General features: G+C 52.9%; 2 protein-coding genes across 2 annotated transcripts; one reads left to right on the top strand and one right to left on the bottom strand.

Moving 5' to 3' along the window:
- Nucleotides 1-663: 663 nt before the first annotated feature.
- PBK (PDZ binding kinase) lies at nucleotides 664-6,110 on the top strand. The gene is made up of 7 exons (XM_082757901.1): nucleotides 664-721; nucleotides 1,530-1,620; nucleotides 1,747-1,889; nucleotides 2,773-2,942; nucleotides 3,545-3,674; nucleotides 4,529-4,705; nucleotides 5,618-6,110. Exons 1-7 carry the CDS (start codon nucleotides 676-678, stop codon nucleotides 5,821-5,823), a joined length of 963 nt encoding a protein of 320 aa, XP_082614027.1. The 5' UTR covers nucleotides 664-675; the 3' UTR covers nucleotides 5,824-6,110.
- Nucleotides 6,111-6,367: 257 nt separating this feature from the next.
- Nucleotides 6,368-19,608, bottom strand: ESCO2 (establishment of sister chromatid cohesion N-acetyltransferase 2). Its single transcript, XM_082758055.1, has 11 exons — nucleotides 19,576-19,608; nucleotides 18,351-18,413; nucleotides 16,688-17,651; nucleotides 14,713-14,800; nucleotides 12,329-12,389; nucleotides 10,679-10,802; nucleotides 9,547-9,678; nucleotides 9,196-9,285; nucleotides 8,489-8,632; nucleotides 8,059-8,243; nucleotides 6,368-7,098 (listed from the first exon to the last, which is right to left on the bottom strand). Exons 2-11 carry the CDS (start codon nucleotides 18,395-18,397, stop codon nucleotides 6,960-6,962), a joined length of 1,974 nt encoding a protein of 657 aa, XP_082614181.1. The 5' UTR covers nucleotides 18,398-18,413; nucleotides 19,576-19,608; the 3' UTR covers nucleotides 6,368-6,959.
- Between the last annotated feature and the right edge of the window lie 442 nt (nucleotides 19,609-20,050).

Genomic DNA, 20,050 nt, shown 5'->3' with positions numbered 1-20,050 from the left:
GTAATAGGGGGCTGTGGAGTAGTAGTAGTAGGGGCCCGAGTAATAGTGGGGGGCTGTGGAGTAGTAGTAGCAGGGGTCTGAGTAATAGTGGGCGGCCGTGGAGTAGTAGAAGGGTGTGTAGTAGTAGGGGGGCTGAGGAGTAGTAGTAGGGGGGATGTGGAGTAGTAGTGGGGTGTGGAGTAGTAGGGGGGCCGAGGAGTTGGAGTAAGGGGGTGTGGAGTAGTAGGGGGACTGAGTAGTAGCAGTAGGGGGGTGTGGAGTAGTAGCAAGCCCAAGGAGTAGTAGTAGGGGGGCTGCAGAGTAGTAGCAGGTTGTGTAGTAATAGGGGGCCCAAGTAGTAGTAGTATAGGGGGGCTACGGAGTAGTAAGGGGGTGTGTAGTAGTAAGGGCCCACGTAGCAGGGGGCTGTGGAGTAGGAGGAGGAGGCTTGCAGAGTAGTAGTAGTAGTAGGGAGCCCCAGAGTAGTAGGGGGCCTGCAGAATAGTAGTAGTTAGGGACCTGAGGAGTAGTAGGGCTCCAAGTGGTAGTAGAGGGCCCTTGGAGTAGTAGCAGGGCTGTGTAGAGGCTGAGCCCAGCCCCCGAGGGGGGGGGAGCTCCTCGGTGCTCTCCCTGGGGGGCTGCTGGTGGCCGTGTAGTAAACCCTCTACTCCCCGTTGTAGGGCTCAGCTTGCAGCCATGGAAGTCCTCAAATCCCAAAACATGGAGCAGAAGGAGAAGCCTGGTGAGTTACACCCAGGTGTAAGCACTGAGTATTCCTGCGTGATGGTGAGTTACACGTAGGTGTAAGCACTGAGGATGTCTGCTCTGGTTGCTGAGTTACACCCAGGTGTAAGCACTGAGTACACCTGGGCTGGTTGGTGAGTTACACCTAGGTGTAAGCACTGAGTATTCCCAGGCTGGTTGCTGAGTTACACCCAGGTGTAAGCACCGAGTAGAGGTGCTGCCACCTGCTGTCCCCTCCTCGGTGCCTGCTCACCAGCAAACTTTTTTTTTTTGTTGTGTGTGATTTTTTGGTGATTTTTTGGTGATTTTTCTTTTTTTATACGTGTGTGTTTTGTCTTTTTTTTTGTCTTTTTTTTTGTCTTTGTCTTTTTTTTGTCTTTTGTTTTTTTTTGTGATTTTTTATTTGTGATTTTGTTGTTTTGTGATTTTGTTGTTTTTTTGTGTTTTTTGTGTTTTGTTCCTTTTTGCGTGTGTTTTTTGTGTGTTGTTTATTTTTTTGTGTGTTTTGTTTCTTTTTGTGTTTTTTGCGTTTTGTTTGTTTTTTTTTGTGGTTTTTGCGTTTTGTTTCTTTTTTCGTGTTTTTTGTGTTTTGTTTCTTTTTGTGTTTTTTGTGTTTTTTTTGTGTGTGTGTGTTTTTTGCGTTTTGTTTGTGTTTTTTTGTGGTTTTTGTGTTTTGTTTGGTTTTCTGGGTGATTTTTTTTTTTCTGGGTGATTTTTTTTTTTTTCTGGGTGATTTTTTTTCTGGGTGATTTTTGTGTGTGACTTTTTTTGTGTGATTTTTATGGTTTTTTTTTATCTTTTCCCAGAGCCGGGCGCGGTGTCCGTCACCATCCCGGCCTCCCCCTTCATGCAGAAGCTCGGCTACGGCACCGGGGTCAACGTCTACCTGATGAAGAGGTACAGGGACACCAAACCCCAAACCCTTTGGGCTCCCAGAGCCCTTTTTATTCCAATCCCACAAATCTAAATCGGGACCCAAACTCACATTTCTGCCCCAAACTCACGGTTTTTTTCCCCATTTAGGTCCCCCCGGGGTTTATCCCGCTCCCCTTGGGCCGTGAAGAAAATCAACCCCAAATGCAGCAGGACGCAGCAGAGCCTCTACCAGCAGCGGCTGAGCGACGAGGCCAAGATCCTAAAAGGCCTCCAGCACCCAAACATCGTGGGTGAGCCCCCCCCTATTAAATTCGGAGCGCTAAATAACCCCCGATTTGGGTAAATTTGGGTTTCTGCTGCCCGGGGGTGCTGCGGGGAGGAGCAGCAGCGTGGCGATGCCCTCGAGGCGTGGAATTAGGGATGTGGGGTCAGGAAGGGTGTGGGATCAGGTTGTGCCCCCCCCAATGTGCCCATCGAGGCTCCGTGGAGGTGTTTCAGGGCCAGGAGTGTTTGGAGGAGCCACTCCAGGCTCTTATCTCCCCCTCTTATCTCTTATCTCCCCTCTTATCTCTCCGCTCCGTTTGGCGTTCCTCTGCGCCACCCCAAAACGCCGCCTGGCTTCTGGCAGGAATTTGCAAACACACAAAATCTTGACCTTTCCAGCTTTTTTTTTTTTTTTTTTTAAAAAAAAAAAAAAACCACTTATTTTTTCTTTTTTTCCTTTTTTCTTTAAAAAAAACATTGAAATTTTCCCAGGGTGAGATTCCTGCAAACGCCACCTTGTCCCTGTGTCCCCTCTTCCCGCCCCGGCTCCTCAGCTGCAGGTGTCAGCCCCACAAATAAATAAAAAAAAACAACAAATTCCCCTTTTTTCCTGGTTCTCTGTCCCTTGAGGATCGGGGAACCCCCCCCCCCGTGCCCTTTTAGGGGGCGCAAAGCCGAGCTGGGGGCTTTTTGGGGGAGCTCCGTGCCCCAAATCTGGGGCTCGTCCCCAAGCTCGGTGCCACGCAGGTCCCCCACGGACACCCCTGGGGGTGTCACCTCTCCAGGAACCACCCCACAAAACCACCGGGACGCCTGGGGGTGAATCCGTGCCAGCCCCCAGCCCCCAAAAAACGCCGGTTCCGGCTCCTTTTGTCTAAAAAATGTGATTTTTATTATTATTTTTTTAAGGTTATCGCGCTTTCACCGAGGCCAACGACGGGAGCATGTGCCTGGCCATGGAGTACGGGGGGGAAAAATCCCTCAGCGACCTGATCGAGGAGAGGAACGCCGCCCGCCTCGGCCCCTTCCCCGCCGCCACCATCTTCAAGGTGGCCCTGAGCATGGCGAGGGGGCTGAAGGTGCGTTGTGGGGCCGGGGGGAACAAAACCCCAATCCTGTAGGGGGTGAGGAGATGCTGTGAGTTTTCCTACGAGGTGGGTCGGGGTTGGGAGACGCTCGCAGCAGGGAGCTTGGTGCCGTTTCCGCGCCTCTCCCGGGCTGAGCTGCTGGAAAAAGGCGATTCTGAGGGCTGTGAGTTTGGGGGAAAGGTGATTTTTTTAGGGTTTTGAGCATCGGGGCTGGGTTTGAACCACAGCACGGCTCCGAGAGCTGCTCCCAAAGCTCCCCGGGGCTTTTCGGGTGCTGGGAGGAAAGTTGGGGCGGGGATTTTGGTGCTGCAGACACAGCTCTGAGCTCCTGAAATAAGCTGATGGGTGCTTCCAAGGGTATATCCCAAAGAAATTACCCCAATTTTGCACTAAAAAACCCCAAAAGCAGAGCGGAGCAGCCCGCCCCGCGCCCTGCAAGCGGGTTTTAACCCATCCCCAAATTTTTAACGTGAAACACGAAGGATTTGGTGCTTGGCTCTCTACACCCGATGGCTCCTCGGGTCCCCGCATGGTTACGGGTACCCACGGGGGGGCTTTGACTGCTTCTCTCTGCCCCCCCCGTCCCCTCCCAGTATCTTCACAACGACAAGAAGCTGCTCCACGGGGACATCAAATCCTCCAACGTGGTGGTGAAAGGAGACTTCGAGGCCGTGAAGATCTGCGACGTGGGGGTCTCCCTGCCCCTGGACGAGAACATGACGGGTAGGGGGGTTTTAGGAGCCGGTCCCGTTGGGTTTTAGGAGCCGTTCCCGTTCCCTTTTGTTTTTAGGAGCTGTTCCCTTTGGGTTTTAGGAGCTGCTCTGATGTGTTTTTAGGAGCCGGTCCCTTTATGTTTTTAGGAGCTGCTCTGTGTTTTTAGGAGCCGGTCCCTTAGGGTTTTTAGGAGCCGGTCCCTCTGGGTTTTTAGGAGCCGTTCCCTCTGGGTTTTTAGGAGCCGTTCCCTTTGGGGTTTTAGGAGCCGTTCCCTTTGGGGTTTTAGGAGCCGTTCCCTTTGGGGTTTTAGGAGCCGTTCCCTTTGGGGTTTTAGGAGCCGTTCCCTTTGGGGTTTTAGGAGCCGTTCCCTTTGGGGTTTTAGGAGCCGTTCCCGTTGGGGTTTTAGGAGCCGGTCCCTTTGGGTTTTTAGGAGCTGTTCCCTTTGATTTTTAGGAGCTGTTCCCTTTTGCAAGGAGCGATGGAGCTGGAGGCAGAGCCCGGGCACAGCCTCCCAGAAAGGATCGTAGCAGAAGTGCTGGTTTGGGGCCGATTTCAGGGTTCTCTCCACCCAGCCCCCAAGTTTTTGTTTTTTTTTTTCCCCAATTTTGCCTTCTTTTTGGTCCTGAGGACTCAGCACACACCTGCAGAGGACGCGAGGGGGCACAGAGAGGCAGCGGGGCTGATTTCAGGCCGAGAGGGGGGAGCGTTTCCCCTCTCCCAAGGCCACTCAGGGTGCCGGAGGCGTCGAATTGATCAGAATTTGATGGGAATTTGATCAGAATTTGAAGCAAACGAAGGGGGTGGAGGCGGAGGGAGCCCGGTGGCTTTGTCCTTCACCCCCAACCGCCTCGGTTTCCTTGCAGTGAGCGACCCCCAGGGCTCCTACATCGGCACCGAGCCCTGGAAACCCAAAGAGGCTCTGCAGGACGAGGGAGTGATCACCCACAAAGCCGACATCTTCGCCTTCGGGCTGACCCTCTGGGAGATGATGACCTTGGCCGTGCCTCACCTCAACCTGGGCACTGGCACCGACGACGAAGGTTGGTGGCCGTGCCTCGCTGCTGCGTTTGCCGGGGGGGGGAAAAAAAAGCCTTTCTGGAAGTTTCTCCCTAAATAGGATTGGGTTTTTCCGGTCCGCCTCAGCACCGCCAAGGTGCTGGGCATGCTGGGTCTCCCCTGGAGGACGTAGAAAAGGCTCACGAACGTTTTTGTCTGCACCACCCCAAAAATCCCACAAAACCAGACAGCCCGAATCCATCCGAGCTGTTCTTGGGTGATTTTTGAGGGGAAAAAAGGAAAACGAGCGCCCTGCCTGCCCTTGTTTTGCTCTGAACAGCCTGCTCCGAAGCTGCCTCGCTTCCCAGGCGTGCTCAGCACCATCCTGGAGCTCATCCCTGGGCTGTTCTCAGCTGTTTGGCTTCGTAACTCTAAACGAGAGGCTGATTGATGACAGCAATTAATCACCACAAACCAGAGCTTTGTAAGAGCTTCAGCACAGATGGAGAGAGCTCCTTGAAGCTCAGCTGCTCCTCAAATTCCCATCAGTGTGGCTCCCTGCCCTGGGGCTGGGTTTAAAAGATGTCCCCGAGCCTCAGAGCTGTGCCTGGGCACAGCAAAAACATTTGGAGGCAGCTGATGGGGCAGAGCTGAAGTGGTGCAGGCTGGGCAGGGGCAGCTCTGCTTGCTGCAGCCACTGCCTGCCTTGGATTTTAGCTGCCTGCAGCCCCGGGGCATTTTGCTCACATTTCTGGGGTCTCCTGGCTGCAGCCTTTCCTCCAGCCAAGCTCTGCGGCTCAGGTTTGCCCTGCTGGGAGAAATAAGACGAGCACAGCTTTAAAATCAACACCCCTTAAAGAACAAGGAGAAAACCGGGCTCTGAGGGCTGCCGGAGCCCAAGGGAGGTGGGTTCAGCTCGCAGCACGAGCCCTGAGGTGCCCCCCCTCTTTTTCCAGACGAGTCCTTTGACGAAGACGACTTCGACGAGGAGGCGTACTACGCGGCGCTGGGGACGCGGCCGGCCCTGAACATGGAGGAGCTGGACCCCTCCTACCAGCGCATGATCGAGCTCTTCTCCATCTGCACCAGCGAGGAGCCGCAGAAACGCCCCTCGGCCGCTCACATCGTGGCAGCCCTGGAAGCCAGCCTGCCCCCACAGTGACAACCCCGGCTCCTGAGCCAGCGAGGCCGTTCCCGGAGCTGTGTTACCCTCCTAGGTGGTGAAATCTGCTCTCTGCAGAGCCTAAACCCGTTCAGCAATGGCTCTTTTTAGCCCTGGTTTAAGGATGTGCCCGGGGCTCGCTCTGGTTCCCTCAATAAGCTCCACGCTCCGTGCAATGCCCCCCCGAGGCCTTCCCGAAGTGCCCCTGAGCTGTTTAAAACCCTCCCCTGGTTGTGTTTAACTTATCCCCGCCTCTGGTTGATGGTTGTGGCAGACGTTGGAAAGAATTTGTTCTCTAACTTGTGTAATTAGTGCTTTTTTTTAAAAAATTCAGAAGGGAAAGGGGTGCGGGTGGGCAGCACCCCCAGGGAGCAGCTCAGCACCAGGGGCTGCAGGTTCCTGGACTCAGGGTTAGGAGAGGGCTGGAGAAGAGCTGCTCCTGGTCCTGTAGGGACCTGTTTTAGCCACCTCCTTTAAAGAGAAGAGCTTTTTGGTTTCCTTTTCTCCTCCGTGCACAGAAAGGAGCCCAAGCAGCAGCGTTTCACACAATTTATTGAGCAGGCAGGGGCAGCTCCCCCTGCACCCCGCTGGGAAGGTTCCAGACCTCGCACAGCAGAGGCTGAGAGAGATCCTGCCCCGAGCCAACTATTTACACCCAGCTCCTTGCTCCCCGCCATCTGCGTACATCCAGAGGCTGCTCTGCCCCAGCCCAGCCCTTTACATTCATCTCCTGCACGTTCAGGATCGATTTCCAAGCACAGTGCACATCAAGCTCCCCTCCTAAGCTGCTCACACACACACACACACAGTGCAGAGCTCGGGGTTGAACACCCACGCCTCGGGGAGGAAGCAGCCCTCTTTATATTAAAACTCTGAAAGGAATTAAGTTACTGGCAATAAATTTTTTTTTAACTTTCCGAAGAATTATCTGCGAGCCAAGCAAGCTTCTGCTCGGTTTCACAGCAGGTTCCCAACCCCACCACAACTCTGTACCAACAGGGAAACCTTCCCAGAGCTGGAAGAAGGCAGCAGGAAAGCAGCGTTCAGCCAGATACCAGCACCACTGAGTTACTTTAAAAACAAAGAATTAGCTCAGCTGGCTTCAGCTCCCCTCGATGTGTGAGAAATGAGGTGGATCAGTTGCCGTGCACGAAGTTGTAGACGAGGAAGCTGGGCGTCCCGCAGTACCTGGTGGCAAACAGCTTCCCGTCGGGCGTGGGGTCGGAGAAGGCGATCTCCTCGGTGCTCAGGTAGCTGCCGTACATGAAGGTGCTCCTGGAAGGAAGGAGAGAGCCGTCAGCAGGCCGCAGCCCCCCGCTGCTCCTTGATTTAACTCCGCTAATTGCCCTGCCCTCGCTGCCGGGAGCTGTCGCTTCTTCAGCCTGGCTCTCACACCGGAGAGGAAGGCTTTGAGCACGCAGTCGGCCCTCCTGGATTCCAGCTTCGGGAACCAGGAGGTGTTTTCAGGTTAGTACAAAAAAAAAAAAAAGCAATTTTAAGCACAGACAGAAATCACCGTGCCTAAGGACAAACACTGGCAGCTCTGGAGGCAGGAGAAGCAGCCCTGGCTGATCAATTTTCAGAATATTGAGCTCCAGATACAACAGCATCTGGTTATATATTTATAAATCTACATGTATGCTACACTTTAGATGCATATTTAGATGTACAGCGAGCAGATATTACGAGATAAATATTACTACAAGCTCGTGAGATAAATATTATCTAAATATTATCGTGAGATAAATATTATCTAGATAAATATTACGACAGGCTCAAGGATAGCCACCAAGCTCAACCTCGAGGCAGGGTTCGAACAGATGGGGGACGCCCTCCTCGTGCTTGATCAGAGCCAAACACACTTGAAAAGCTCCCAATTTCCTGCTCGGAAGAACTTGAAGTGTTTGCTCCGTAAATAAAAACCTCTTGCAGCACGCTTTCTCTCGGAAAAGGCAGCCCGTGGAGCTGTGTGTTCCGCCGTTAGCTTGGCCACCACTCGTGTCAGGCTTCAAACACACCTTTATTTACACCACCAATATTTAGATACATGAATAAATCCGATAACCCCGGGTTTCAACCCACCTGCTAACCCCACGCCAGGACGAGGGGATCTCAGAGGTGCTCGGCAAGAGGAGCCCACACCTTTAGCACGTTGCCTCCGAGCGCTTTCTGCCGCGATCCCCGTTCCCTCCCCGAAAATATCGCCGCCCCTACCCGCTGGGATCCTCCCTGTACCTGACCACGTCCACCATGCGGCGCGCGACGCCCTTCCTGCGGGCCAGCCCGAGCACCCAGATCCTGCTGACGCCGCAGACGGCGGGCTCGGGGCACGTGGAGCAGCGCCAAGCACGGTGCTGCTGCAGAGGGTCCTGCCCCGGGCTCTGCGCGGCCACCACCGGCTCGGCCAGCACCCGAAACGCCTGAAAGGGACAAGGAAAAGAGTGAAGCTGCTGCTTCCAGTCCCTGACACCCCCCAGGGGGGGTTTCACAGGGCAGAAAACCCAAAGCAGGGTGAGGTGGAAGCTTGCTCTGTGCAAATCTCTCTCACAGATACCCGCACGAGCTTTTCCTGCGTTTTATTTTTCCCTCTCCTGTGCAAGAACAGGATTTCGTGTATTATGAGCCCGCAGTTTTCCCCCCTTCCCAATTAATTCCCAAATCACACCTGCTTGATTGACTCAGCCACCAGGCACCCGACAATCGTCTTCTCGTTGGACACAAACAGGTAGGTCTTGGTCTTGGCTGGGCAGCTCAGCGCCACTTGCTGAAATCCCAGCTCGTTATCCACGATCTCTCGCACGTCTTCGGCCTGAGGAGAAAGCGAGGGACGCGTCAAGGCCCCACAGTTCCTCAGCTCAGCACAAAACCCCCCCGAAAAGGGCTCACTTCCCTCAAATAATCCCGTGCTCACTCAAGGTCAGGCTTCACGAAGCAGCCACAAAATGTTTTGCAACTTTTTTTTTTTTGAAATCCCGTGATGCCTGCAGCCAGCCTGGCAGTTTTGTTGTTTTTCAGACAGCCCAAAGCAGGCTCTTCGGGTGCTGTTTTTAAATAAAAACACTTCCCCATTTACCAAGAGCCCCCTGCCAGCAGCCGTTCCCTCTGCCTGCACCAAGAGGGGGCTCTCACTCGCATCTCCCCCTTGCAGAGCACTCAAGGACTGGAGAGCCCGGGTTGTGCTGGTTATTTAGGGACAAAACTGGGGGGCAGGATTGGGATGTGCATCCTCAGAGCACCAAATCACTCACGCCAGAGCTGCTGTGACCCCGCCGAGCCCCATGAACTGCCAGGGGATGTCTGCTCGCACGCCGGGGAGCGCGGCCAGCAGAACTCCCCCCGCAGCACAACCCCCCAAAACAAAGAGCCAAGCACCTTCTTGACGGCGTACTTGGGGTCAGCTGGAAGGATCAGGACGATTTTCCCATCCCAGAACTCCGCCACAACCCGCTCTTTCTTCCAGCCCTGCCGCAGAGAGGAGGGGGAAAAATAAAATACAAAAAAAAAACAACACAGAGTTAGCGGTTTGGCCAGAGGGGAAGTGATTCAGCCGTAAGCTGAGCCACCTCGGCGTGCAGGAACAAAGCCAGGTCGCAGCCATCCGACCTTTGGCTGCAGCTGCACACAGCTCTCACGCTCAGCTCGCTCTTGGGTGACAAAATAGGGCAAAATATTTGCCTGCAGCTGCCTCGCTGCCCCACCTGGGCAGCCGCCCCGGGCCCTTACCACGTAGCGCAGCGCCTCGAGGAACCTCTCGTGGTGCTGGATGTGCTGGGCTTCGTCCTCGGGGCTGCCAGCCGTGTAGATCATCCCGCACGACTTGCAGCCCACGGCCCCGAAATGCCTCTGCCCGGCGTCCTGGGGGAGAAAGGGAGGTGGGATAAAGCGTGGGTCGCGCGGGCCCGGGTTCAAAACCACGCTCGGGCGAAGGAACGAGGGGAGGAAGGGGGTTGGGGCAACAATAATCAGGCTGGAGTGTCTGGTTTCGTGGGAATGCAGGAAGAGGAGCAGAGCTTTTGCTCGTTTGCAGAACTTTCAGGGCTACATAGCATAAAATCACTCTCAGGGTACAATGAACGCGTTATTTGGAACGAGGCTGGGAGCAGATGGACGGGCGAAACTCCGCGCCAACAACGTAAAACCACACTGCAAAAACAAAGGCAAACCATAGGGGATTTTCTGCCAGTTCTCTTAAAAAAAAAAAAAGAAAACAAACCAGCAACATTTTCACAGCTCTGTCAGAGCGCAGGGAGAAAAGGAACTGGGTGCCAGTACAGCAGCAGGTTGTTCAGCAGTGGCATGTGCTTGTTAAGGGTTTGGTTTATTTTCCTGCATGTGAGCCCCTGCAGCAGCTCTTTTCCTTTCTCCACGTCCCCTTTTGGGTGTCCCCATCCACCCCCTGTGTCCTGAAGGTGTCCCCTCTGTCCTGAAGGTGCCCGGCTCTCCGTCAGTCCCAATCCTGCCACCGTCCTCTGCCGTGGGCGCAGCCCCGGGCTGGATCCACTCGGGCAGGGTGAAAAATAGGCAGGGACCCGCCTGGGGCAAGGGGGAGCCGGGTTCCTGCTTCTGCCTGCCTCCTGGAGGAGTTTTTGTTCAATATTTCTGGCTGCAGTACTCAGCTCTTCACCCAAACCACGCTAAGTGTCAGCCCCTGGGGGTGGGAAGGGGGGATGTGTAGGGTTAGGGTATAAAGGAAAAGGAAAATGGGGAAAAAGTGGGGAAAAATAGCTCTGCTCTAATATATCAGCGTTATTTAGCACCAGCTCTTCCCAATCTGTTGTATCCTGCCTTATTAAACGCTTTCAAAAAAAAAAACAAAGCCACCCCCTGAGTCCAGTGCACCCCGGGGGAGCCTTACGATGATCATCTGGTCCCTGGAGCACGATTCCTTCGCCCTCTTGCTCTTCTGCAGGCCGTGAGCTGCTTTGGCAGGTGGGCTGGATCCGAAGGGAGAGCTCAGATCATCCAGAGCAGGCTGCGTCCTGAAAATCAGCACAGAGAGGTGTCAGCCCTGCAGCTTTCGGCAACATTTTGGGAAAACCCTTTGAGGGGAGCGGGCTGAGACACGTTTTTCCCCGGGCTGGTGACCCAGACACGGAGGATTTACAGGAATTCACCAGTTTGTGGCGTGGGTTTGAGCTACAGGGAACGAGCACTGGTTAAAATTGTCAATAATGATGTTTTTTTCTAACCTTACCTTTCGGCTTCTGCGTGGATTGAGGCATTTCTCGAGCAATTTTAAAAGGGGAAATCTTAACTGCTGTGCTGTGACCCCGAACGGGGAGCTAATTTGGAGAAGACACCAAACAACTTGACAGATTTCCATCCTAAAGGGAATTTAGCTAATCCCAACCAGCAGCACTGCCAGACCCCAGCGCTCCCCCTGACCCACGGGAGGAATTTGGAAAGTAAATATTGCCATCAGAGCTCGCTTTCAACACCTCTCCGTGGCACAGCCCTACAGTAGCAGCGAGCTTTGGAAGGTTTGTTTTGGCTCGTTTCTAAGGAATTTTAAAATTTTTTGTGGTTGATTTTTGCATGGTCACAACAAAGCAGGCTCAGGGTGTTTCTCTTATGAGCAAAACCTATCGAGAAGTTGATTTAATAGAGAGGGATTCACATCTCTGGCTCTTGCACGGGAAGAAAAGTCTTCTTCCACCACAAACCTGAGGGTGCAGCAGGAAATTAATCAAAGAAAGGAGCTGCTCAGAAGCAGGGACATCAGTTAGGACAGCTACACCTCGCCAGGCAGCTAGGAGGCACAGTGCCCGTAGGTAATTTAGCAAGATCTTGCTTTTTACAAAACCAAAAGGCCAACTTTGAATATTTCCCTGTCCTTCTGGTGCTGGGGGGCTCCAGGGAGGGTCTCACGAGGGCAGAGCAGAGGGGACAGCCAGCACAGAGACTGGAAGTCACTGCTGTTAGGGGAACCCCAGCCACAGAGACAGAAATCATATGAATAAAGACATAAAAACCCTTTAGGGGGCCCAAACAGCACCAGTGCTGTGCCATTTTTGGTGATGAACACATCCTGAGACTGTCCGACCTTTTTCTAATGATTTTATCTATTTTTTATCTATCTAATTATTTTTATTTATTAATGACAGTTAAGAGAAATCCTTGATTTCCTTTACAGTTCCAAAAGTGAAGCCTATCAGCTCAAAACCATAGCAAAACCACAAGCTAAATGTACCACGGAGAGCAAACAAACTTGTGTTTCCTTATTCTCGGGCTAGCAGCCACCTAAACCCAGTGCTCCATTTGTTGTTTGGCCTTCCCTTAAGCAAAACAAAACAAAAAAAAACAAGAAAAAAACAACTCCCAAACCTCACAAGGCTGATTTCTCTTCTCTCAGTGCACAGAGACAGAAAGCCAAGCTCCTGTCCTGAGCGTGTGTGTGTGTAAAAACGTGTATTTGTATGTAAACGTGTAAAAACAATTTTTTTTTCTGCAGATAAGACTTGTCTGGGAAGAAAATTAACTTCTTCTGGGAAGAAGATGAACATACCTTTTCTTGGTAGCAGGGAGAGCACTGAATATGGGGTAGACCTCTGCATTTGAAGACGAAGCTGGAAAAGAGAAGTGAAATTATTGTGCTTCGCTCATCTTTAGCTGCAGCACACGTCGAGGCATGGAAAGAGTGAGATTTCAGAGTGACACGGATCTAAACCCTACAGACAGGAGCTTTTAGGATTTCCAGGAAGCTGTTGGAGTACATAAAAGTTTTGTTCAGGAGTGGTGCCCGCACGTCCTCACCTTCACGGCACTGCTCAGGGCACCCTGAGCTTTCCCCTGACGTTTGCAATCAGGAGCAGTCACATCCAGCAGAAGTTGCTGCTGCGGTCGTGTTCCTCTGGCTATTAACAGAGTTAATCAAGCACAGGTTTTTAATTTTCCCTTAGTTTGGCTAAGGCAAAGTGCTCGACTGCTCTCTGCTCTCATTTCTGACTGGATTTGCTAACAGACAGAGACTTCTTGGTAATCACAGGAACATAAGAAAGAGCCTAAGCTGACAAGTGGAGCTGACAGCCTCCAAAACCCAGGCTGTGAGGATGAACCAGTTCCTTCTAGGCTCAGGACGCAATAAAAACGTCTCTTGTTAAGAGCAGAAGTGGAAAGGATTCAGGAGTCAGGAAGAAGGCAGCAATAAATAACAAAAAGCCTCACATTTCCTAGAAATGCAGGAGCTTAGAGGGCCAGGACGCTTCTTGGGAAGGGCCCCAGCAGTCAAATAATGTCAGGAGGTTTCGGGGAGAGTGAGGGCAGCAGCTTTTTGAACAGGTGGAGAAAGCAAAACCAGGAGCCTTGCAAAGAAAAATGGGGATCAAAGACAGAAACGTGGCCAGCAGCAGAGCGCGAGGCGCCTCGGGACACTGAGAGGGGGCACAGAAATGATGAGCAGCAGGAAAACAGAGCTCACAGCTCCAAAATCAAACAAGCTCCCGTGTGGAGCAAGTGTAAAGAGGGGAAAAAATAAAGGGATAAGCTCAGGAGTGCTGGCAGCTTCCTCAACAGATTAAGTCCAGATGTGCAAGGAGTGGAGTGAGACAAACTTGGCTCCAGCAGGGGTTTTAAATGCACTGGAGTGCAGGGAATCACAGCAGGGACAGAAATCCACGGGGAAAACGCATCAGGAAGGTGAAGGGCTGAAAGCAGAAAGAGCCAAATGTGAAATAATCTCCTCCTAGAAAGCCACAGGGCCAAAAAAGTGATAACTTTGAGAGGAAGAGCCAGAGGTGAATGCTGCCTGGAGAAGACAAAGATGTCAGCCCATGACACCACCTGCAGCGTCTTTTTAGTTCAATTATCAATGAAATAATTACCCGAGAGCAGATCATTAGCTCCATTAAGACCTAAAAGACCTAAAAACTTCCACACGGTGGAAAGAAAACGCTCGGGTAAATTCTGCATCTTCGGATTGGCACGGAGCGGGCTGACCCAAGGCTATCGGGGCCAGAAAAGGTAACGCTGACAATGGGGAAAAGGGAAAAAAAAAAGCAGGAAATTGGGAGAAAAACACACAAATTGCACATTTCTGCAAGCTTCCTGGCACACGTTAGGGCGTGCTTGGAACGTGAGGCAGGAGGCCGAGGCCAGTGGCTTGTTTTGCCTTACAAATAAAACACACGAGCAACACATTTTCCTTTTACAGCCTTGGCATTCCCAAGGGAGGAATGAAAGCCTGGCGATTAATTTCTAATTCCCGACGATTTCCCCATATTAGCGGGGGAAATTTGGCGTAGATAAACCTGCTACAAGAAAATGGGGAAAGCTGGCAGGGCCAAAAACGTCCTGGTCCAATAATTAGCGTCAAAAATTCACCGCCAAGACAAGAAATGCAGGGTGGAGCTCCCTGGGTCACCACCAGGAATAGATAACAGATGCTCCCGGCCCTGTAGATGGCAGAGAGGGAGGTGGAAGAGATTGATTTAAAAAGCATTCCTAGGCTGGAAAGGGTTGGGAAAAAACAGAGTGAGATAAGGAGGAGGGGAAGCAGCGGGGGAGCCTGGCCAGGAGGGACAGGGCTCGGCGTGGAGGAAGCAAACAAATGATGTCGGGTGTCTGAGAGTCAAGATTTAAAAGGAAAAGTGGAAGGATTGGGGTAATTTAGTCCAAGAAGAAGGCAATAGGGGAAAAACTGGGCTTTGGTGAGCAGTAAGGTGAAGAGGAAGGCCTGGTTGGGTACCAGGACAAAACCCAGTTGACGTCTGCTCGCCATGAGCACAGATTTCCGTCGCTTCTGCCCAGCTTTTTGGGACACAAACCCGAAGCACAGCCTGGGAACTCGGCAAAGCTGCTCTTGGGGGATGCTAAAAGACCTTAAAAAGCCTCTTCCACCTCGTTTCCCTGCAGCAAACGTCCAGAGGCCGAGAGAGGTGGGGTGCAACTTACCTTCCCTGTCCCCTCTGTGCGGAGACGGGCTCGGAGGAATAACATCATCCGGCTCCTGGGCTGGGGCAGCGCCGATTTCCTCAGCACCCTGGGAATTAAGACAATTTTATTAGGGTCAAAAAAAAACCTCCCAGCTCTCAGGGAGCAGCTACAGAGCCCCCTGCAGTTTCAGCACCCCTGCCGAGGTGCAAAAAGGAATTAAAATCATGTCTCCTTCCAGCTTTTTTGTCGTCTGCTGACACCCGGCTATTTTTCACCACGGTTCCTTCCTTACCTCAGGCTGAATTCTGAGAGCGTTCCCTGTATATTAAGAAAGTTTTAAGTGTTAAATTAATTTAGGTGTCTAATTAAAGCAATGCTCACCTGCCTGCATCCTGACTGTGACCTGAGCAGGGAACACAAGCACTGTTTTAACACCTCATGCACCTTAGCAAACAGCACTGCGCCTTACATCCAAATTAAGGGCTGCCTTTCCTTCAAAACTTGTAGGGTTTTTATTTCAATTAAGCACGAGATTTCCCTCCTAAAGGGAAAAGATCCCTCCCTCCCATATAGCCTTAAAAAGTGCAGTTTAAGCAGCTCCAGAACGAAACGGTTTTAGGTCTGAAGGGACAAATCCACCCAAAAAAAGGAAAAGGGAGGGAGGAATTCTAAAATCACTGGAAAAATCACTTCTCTGTAGTGGCTCCCCAGCTTGTCAGTCAACATCCTGAAGGATTTCCCTTTATTTAGTTATTTTCACTCTCTCGTGTCATTGCTCTCATTATTTTTTTCTGCCTTGGTCTGCTGTAAGTGTTTGAGAAAGCCCACCTTCTCCAGGCAGTCCTAAAACGCCTGATAATTAATCTTGGCTCTTTCTTATCTCTTCCTCTGCCATCCCTCGAGGCTGACACCCGCTATGATCAGGGCACAATTGTATAATTTAAGAATTAGGCAATTAAATTACAATTAAAGGAAATAAAGCGCTCGGTGCTTTAACAATCCCGGTGATTCTTTAAAACCAGAGATGTCTGAAGCTGAGGGATTTGTGGGGTGGGTTTTTTTTTTTGTTTCTTTCGACAGAAACAAACTCTGGAAGCCTCCCACGTAAATTCTATTAAAATCAAAGTTTGCCAAGCTGATTTTTTTGCCTTAAACTCTGCTCTTTTCGCATGTTTTTTTCCCAGCCTTGGGCACTCAGCGGGCGAAGCAGCTGCCTCCAGCAGAACGTGAAACCAGATCAAGGCCAAGCTCAGCCCCCGTGCAGGTTTCCCTGCCCCCCCGGTGCCCTCCCTGCTCCCACGTGGCTTTGATGCCAGAATTTGGTGAGAAAAAACGCCCCCGGGTGTCACAAAGTCGTCTGGGGACCTGCTCCGAGCTCTGCGTTGGGGCATTTCTGTGCCACCCTTCCCTGTCACACCTAAGCATCGTGTCAGGAAGCGAGGTCCACACCCCGGGCTAACCAACCCTCCTCCAAATAATAAAATAAAAATAAACAGTGCTTAAAAAAACGCTTAAAAAAAAAGCAGGGCCATATGTTAGCACGAGATATACGTTAAAAAAACAAACAAAAAAAAACATAGAACAGTTAAATCAGGCACCAGGAGTATTTTCACTGCTGGCTCAAGGGGTAAAGGTTGCTTACGCCCCTCCAGCGAGCTCCTGCGAGCTCTCAGCTCTTCCAAGAGGCCAGCTCGAAGGAGTTTGGTTTGTCACAGGGTGAGAAATGCGGGCTTGCCTCCGAGAAGGGAGCCCCGAGCCAGCGTCTGCTGAGAAACCCTGGGGAGAAGACAGCCAGGGAGCAGCCCGAGGTGGCTAGCGCCTCCCGATTACAGCACCCAGCCCTAAAAAAAAGGCCCTAGAGAACCAGAAAATGGGTTGTTTTTTTGTGAAAACGTGGTGCAAGGGAGCTGCCCTTCCTTTTTCAGGACCCTCTGAGGTTCCTCACCAAGCTGGCTCAGCCCACATCACCAGGACGTGTCCCTCTGCCACCTACCACCTTCTCTGCGTCGCTGTCACCTGCAGCAGGACACTCGGGGGGGCGCGAAGGGACAGCAGGGGTGCCCCCCGTGCTCTGCAGGGACACTTTTCCTTCACACGCTGCATTTTTCCCTTCCTTTCCGTGCCTCAAATCCTCTCCGGGCTCCTCATCTCCCTCCTGAGGCGCAGCAATCCCGCTCTGGGAACCCCCCACCATGGGATTTTCGCTTGGAGGTGCCGAACGAGCCGTGCCAGCTGCCCCCGCCGGGCTTCTTTCCGCAGCCCCGGGGGGAATTTGGGGAGATTTGGGCTCTCCGGGGGGTTTTTTAGAGCGCGACCTCTTCCCGGGGGAAAAAAAAGCCGCCCCCGCCTGCAGCTTCAAGGCCGGCTTCACCGTCAGGCTGAGCACTCGGAAGGGCGAGTCCATCTTCTTCTTCACCAGGCAGGGAGCGTTCTCCTTCTCCACGCCACTTTTCGGAGCCGGGGGGGGCGCCTTCACCTTCTTCACTGCTGCTTTGGGGAGGTTTTTTGGGGCGTTTTTGCCGTGTTTGGTGCTTGTCGCAGCCCTGGCGCTGGTTTTCCCGCTGAGGTTCGTGCTCCTGCTCGCATCCAAGCCACCTCCAGCACCCTTCCCCTCCCCAAAAAGCAGCTTCCCCGCCAGCTGCTTCCTCTCCAGCAGGGTGAGGTACCGCTTCTCCTTGCTGTAGAAAGACACCACGGGCACCAGGGGCTGGCAGGAGGATTTCGGGGCCGATTCCGATTTGGGAAGGTTGGCAGCTTGCAGGGGGGACACATCCAGCCTCCTGGAGGGCGCTGGCTTTGCAGGATCAACCTCATTTTCCTTCTGCTCGTCCCCAGAGCCCGGAGACCACTTGATTTGGGACGCACACCAGTGCCTCCGGCACTTCTTGCGCGGTGACAGCCCGGCGAGGAAGCCCAGCGGCCCTCTCCTCACCGGGGTCTCAAAAGCAGAGGCTGGGCTGCGAAAAGAAGTGAAGAGAAAACATTTTGGGTGCAATTCCGAGCTTTCCAGCTCTTATTTCGCTCAAATAACTCTTTAAGTTTCACCCAGCCGAGCCGCTGTACCTGTAAGTGCCCATAAAAAACACAGATCTCAGAAAAAACACCGCAACCTTGCCACTCTCTGTGGGTTTTTTCAAACATCAAATCAATTCCTGGACCAAAATGATCAAAATTCCAAGCATTTTGCTCTCTGGAGCGCTACCGACACCCTCAGCACCACCCAAAATGAGGAGAAAAGCCCCGATTTCCTTCACAGCACCCCTCACACCTGCCCCTGCTGGCAGCCTCCCTCCTCCCTCCACCTCAGCTTTTTTTTATTTTTTAATTTTCAGCTTTGCATTAAAAGATTCGGAGGGTTTTGGGGGGATCTAACTCACCCCTCGGGCAGAAAACATTAGTTTGGGTTCTAAAATAAAGCATTAGGTTGGTTTTATGAGGAAAATTAAAGATTTAGGAGGGGTTAACGGACCTGGCAGGGGGGCTGTGGCTCCTTTTTTTAAAAAAAATAAAGCATTAGGTTGATTTTAAGAGGAAAATAAAAGATTTAGGAGGGGTTAAACACACTTATCAGGGGGAATGTGGCTCCTTTGTTTATAAAATAAAACATTAAATCGATTTTATGAGGAAAATTAAAGATTTGGGAGGGGTTAACGGACCTGTCAGGGGGGCTGCGGCTCCTTTTCTGCGGGGTGCGCGTGGCCATGGCTCCGCCGGGGCGCCTAGAACACGATTTTAGTGGGGTGAGAGAGATTTTGGGTTAAAAAAGGAACAAATTGGTAATGAAGGAAGGGAAAGGGGAGGCTGGGGAGGAGGAGGGGCGCGAGCTCCATCCCATCCTGCTGTCCCGGGGAGGGTGAAACCCTACAGCACCTCTGGGCAGGGTTTTGGGGTTTCCCTGCCCGGAGGGAACCCAGCAGGGTTCCTAGACCCCAGATCCATGATCCAGACCCAGAGCAGACCCCAAAACCAGACCCCAAACCCCAGACCCAGACCCTAGACCAAGACCCCAACCCCAGACCCGTGATCCTAAACCCCAGACCCAGGTCCTAGACCCCAATTCCCTGACCCGAGACCCATGATCCCAGACCCCAAACCTAGATCCTAGACCCAGTTCCTAAACCCCAGACCCCAGTTCCTACAGCCAGGTCCTAGACCCCAAACCCAGCTACAAGACCCCAGACCCATGATCCCAGACCCCAAACCTCAGACCCAGATCTTAGACCCCAGTTCCCAGATCCCTATTCCCAGACCCCAAACCTTAATCCCAGGTCCTACACCCCAAACCCCTGACCCAGGTCCTAGACTCCAGACCTATGATCCCAGACCCAGTCCCCTAGAACCCAGACCCCACACCCCAGACCCATGATCCTAGTCCTCAGACCAAGACCCATGATCCCAGATCCAGCTCCTAGACCCCAAAACCAGCTCCCAGACCCCAAAACCAGTTCCCAGAGATATGACCCTAGACCCCAAACCCTAGACCCAGGTCCTACACCCCAGATCTATGATCCTAAACCCAGTTCCTAGACCCCAAACCCCAAACCCGGATCCCAGACCCCAGTTCCCAGACCCCAAACCTTACACCCAGCTCTTACACCCCAGACCCACGATCCTAGACCCCAGACCCAACTCCTCGACCCCAAACCCAGCCCCTAACCCCCAGAACCAGGCCCCAGACCCCACAGCTCAGACCCCAAACCCCAGCCCCTGACCCCAAAACACCAACCCCAGACCCCAAATCCCAGCCCAGCCCCCAAACCCTGGCCCCAACCCCAGATCCTGACCCAGACCCAGGCCCCAGACCCCCAAGAGCCCCGATCCCAAACCCCAGACCCCAAATCCCCCCCCCCCCGGACCCCCTCCCCCCGCCCCCGCTCTCACCCCGCCGCCACCGCTCCCGCGCCTCAAACCCGCGCTGCTTCTCCCGCCCGCCGGGCCCCCCCCTCCCCATTGGCCCATCTCCTTGCCACTCAGCGCGCCTCGCATCGCCATTGGTCGAGCGGCTCTCTGAACCCGCCTCGCTCGCCGTCCGGCCAATCAGGTAGCAGAGCTCGCCTGATGGCCTGAGGGAGACTCCAACTCCCAGCGTGCCTTGCGAGCGCGGGGCCGCCTCCGGGCGGTGGGAGCGCGCGGTGCATGCTGGGACTTGTAGTCCGAAGGTGGGCAGGCCCAGCCCACCCGCAGCTTATTACTGGCTCATACAAAAAATATCAGCTTTTAACGCCTGCCTTTGGACTTTTTATCTTAAAAACCCTCCTGGCTGCTTTTAACGGCGCTTGTTGTGTTTAATCCCGGTGCCTTCACCTCACAGCGCGCCGCTGCCCCTTCACACGCATCCACGCATGCGCACAGCTGC

This window comes from Aythya marila, assembly GCF_965140915.1.
Source record: "Aythya marila genome assembly, chromosome: 3".
NCBI classification, from domain to species: domain Eukaryota; kingdom Metazoa; phylum Chordata; class Aves; order Anseriformes; family Anatidae; genus Aythya; species Aythya marila.
The sequence above is the reverse complement of the archived record's forward strand: the minus strand, read 5'-3'. Positions and strand labels throughout refer to the sequence as shown.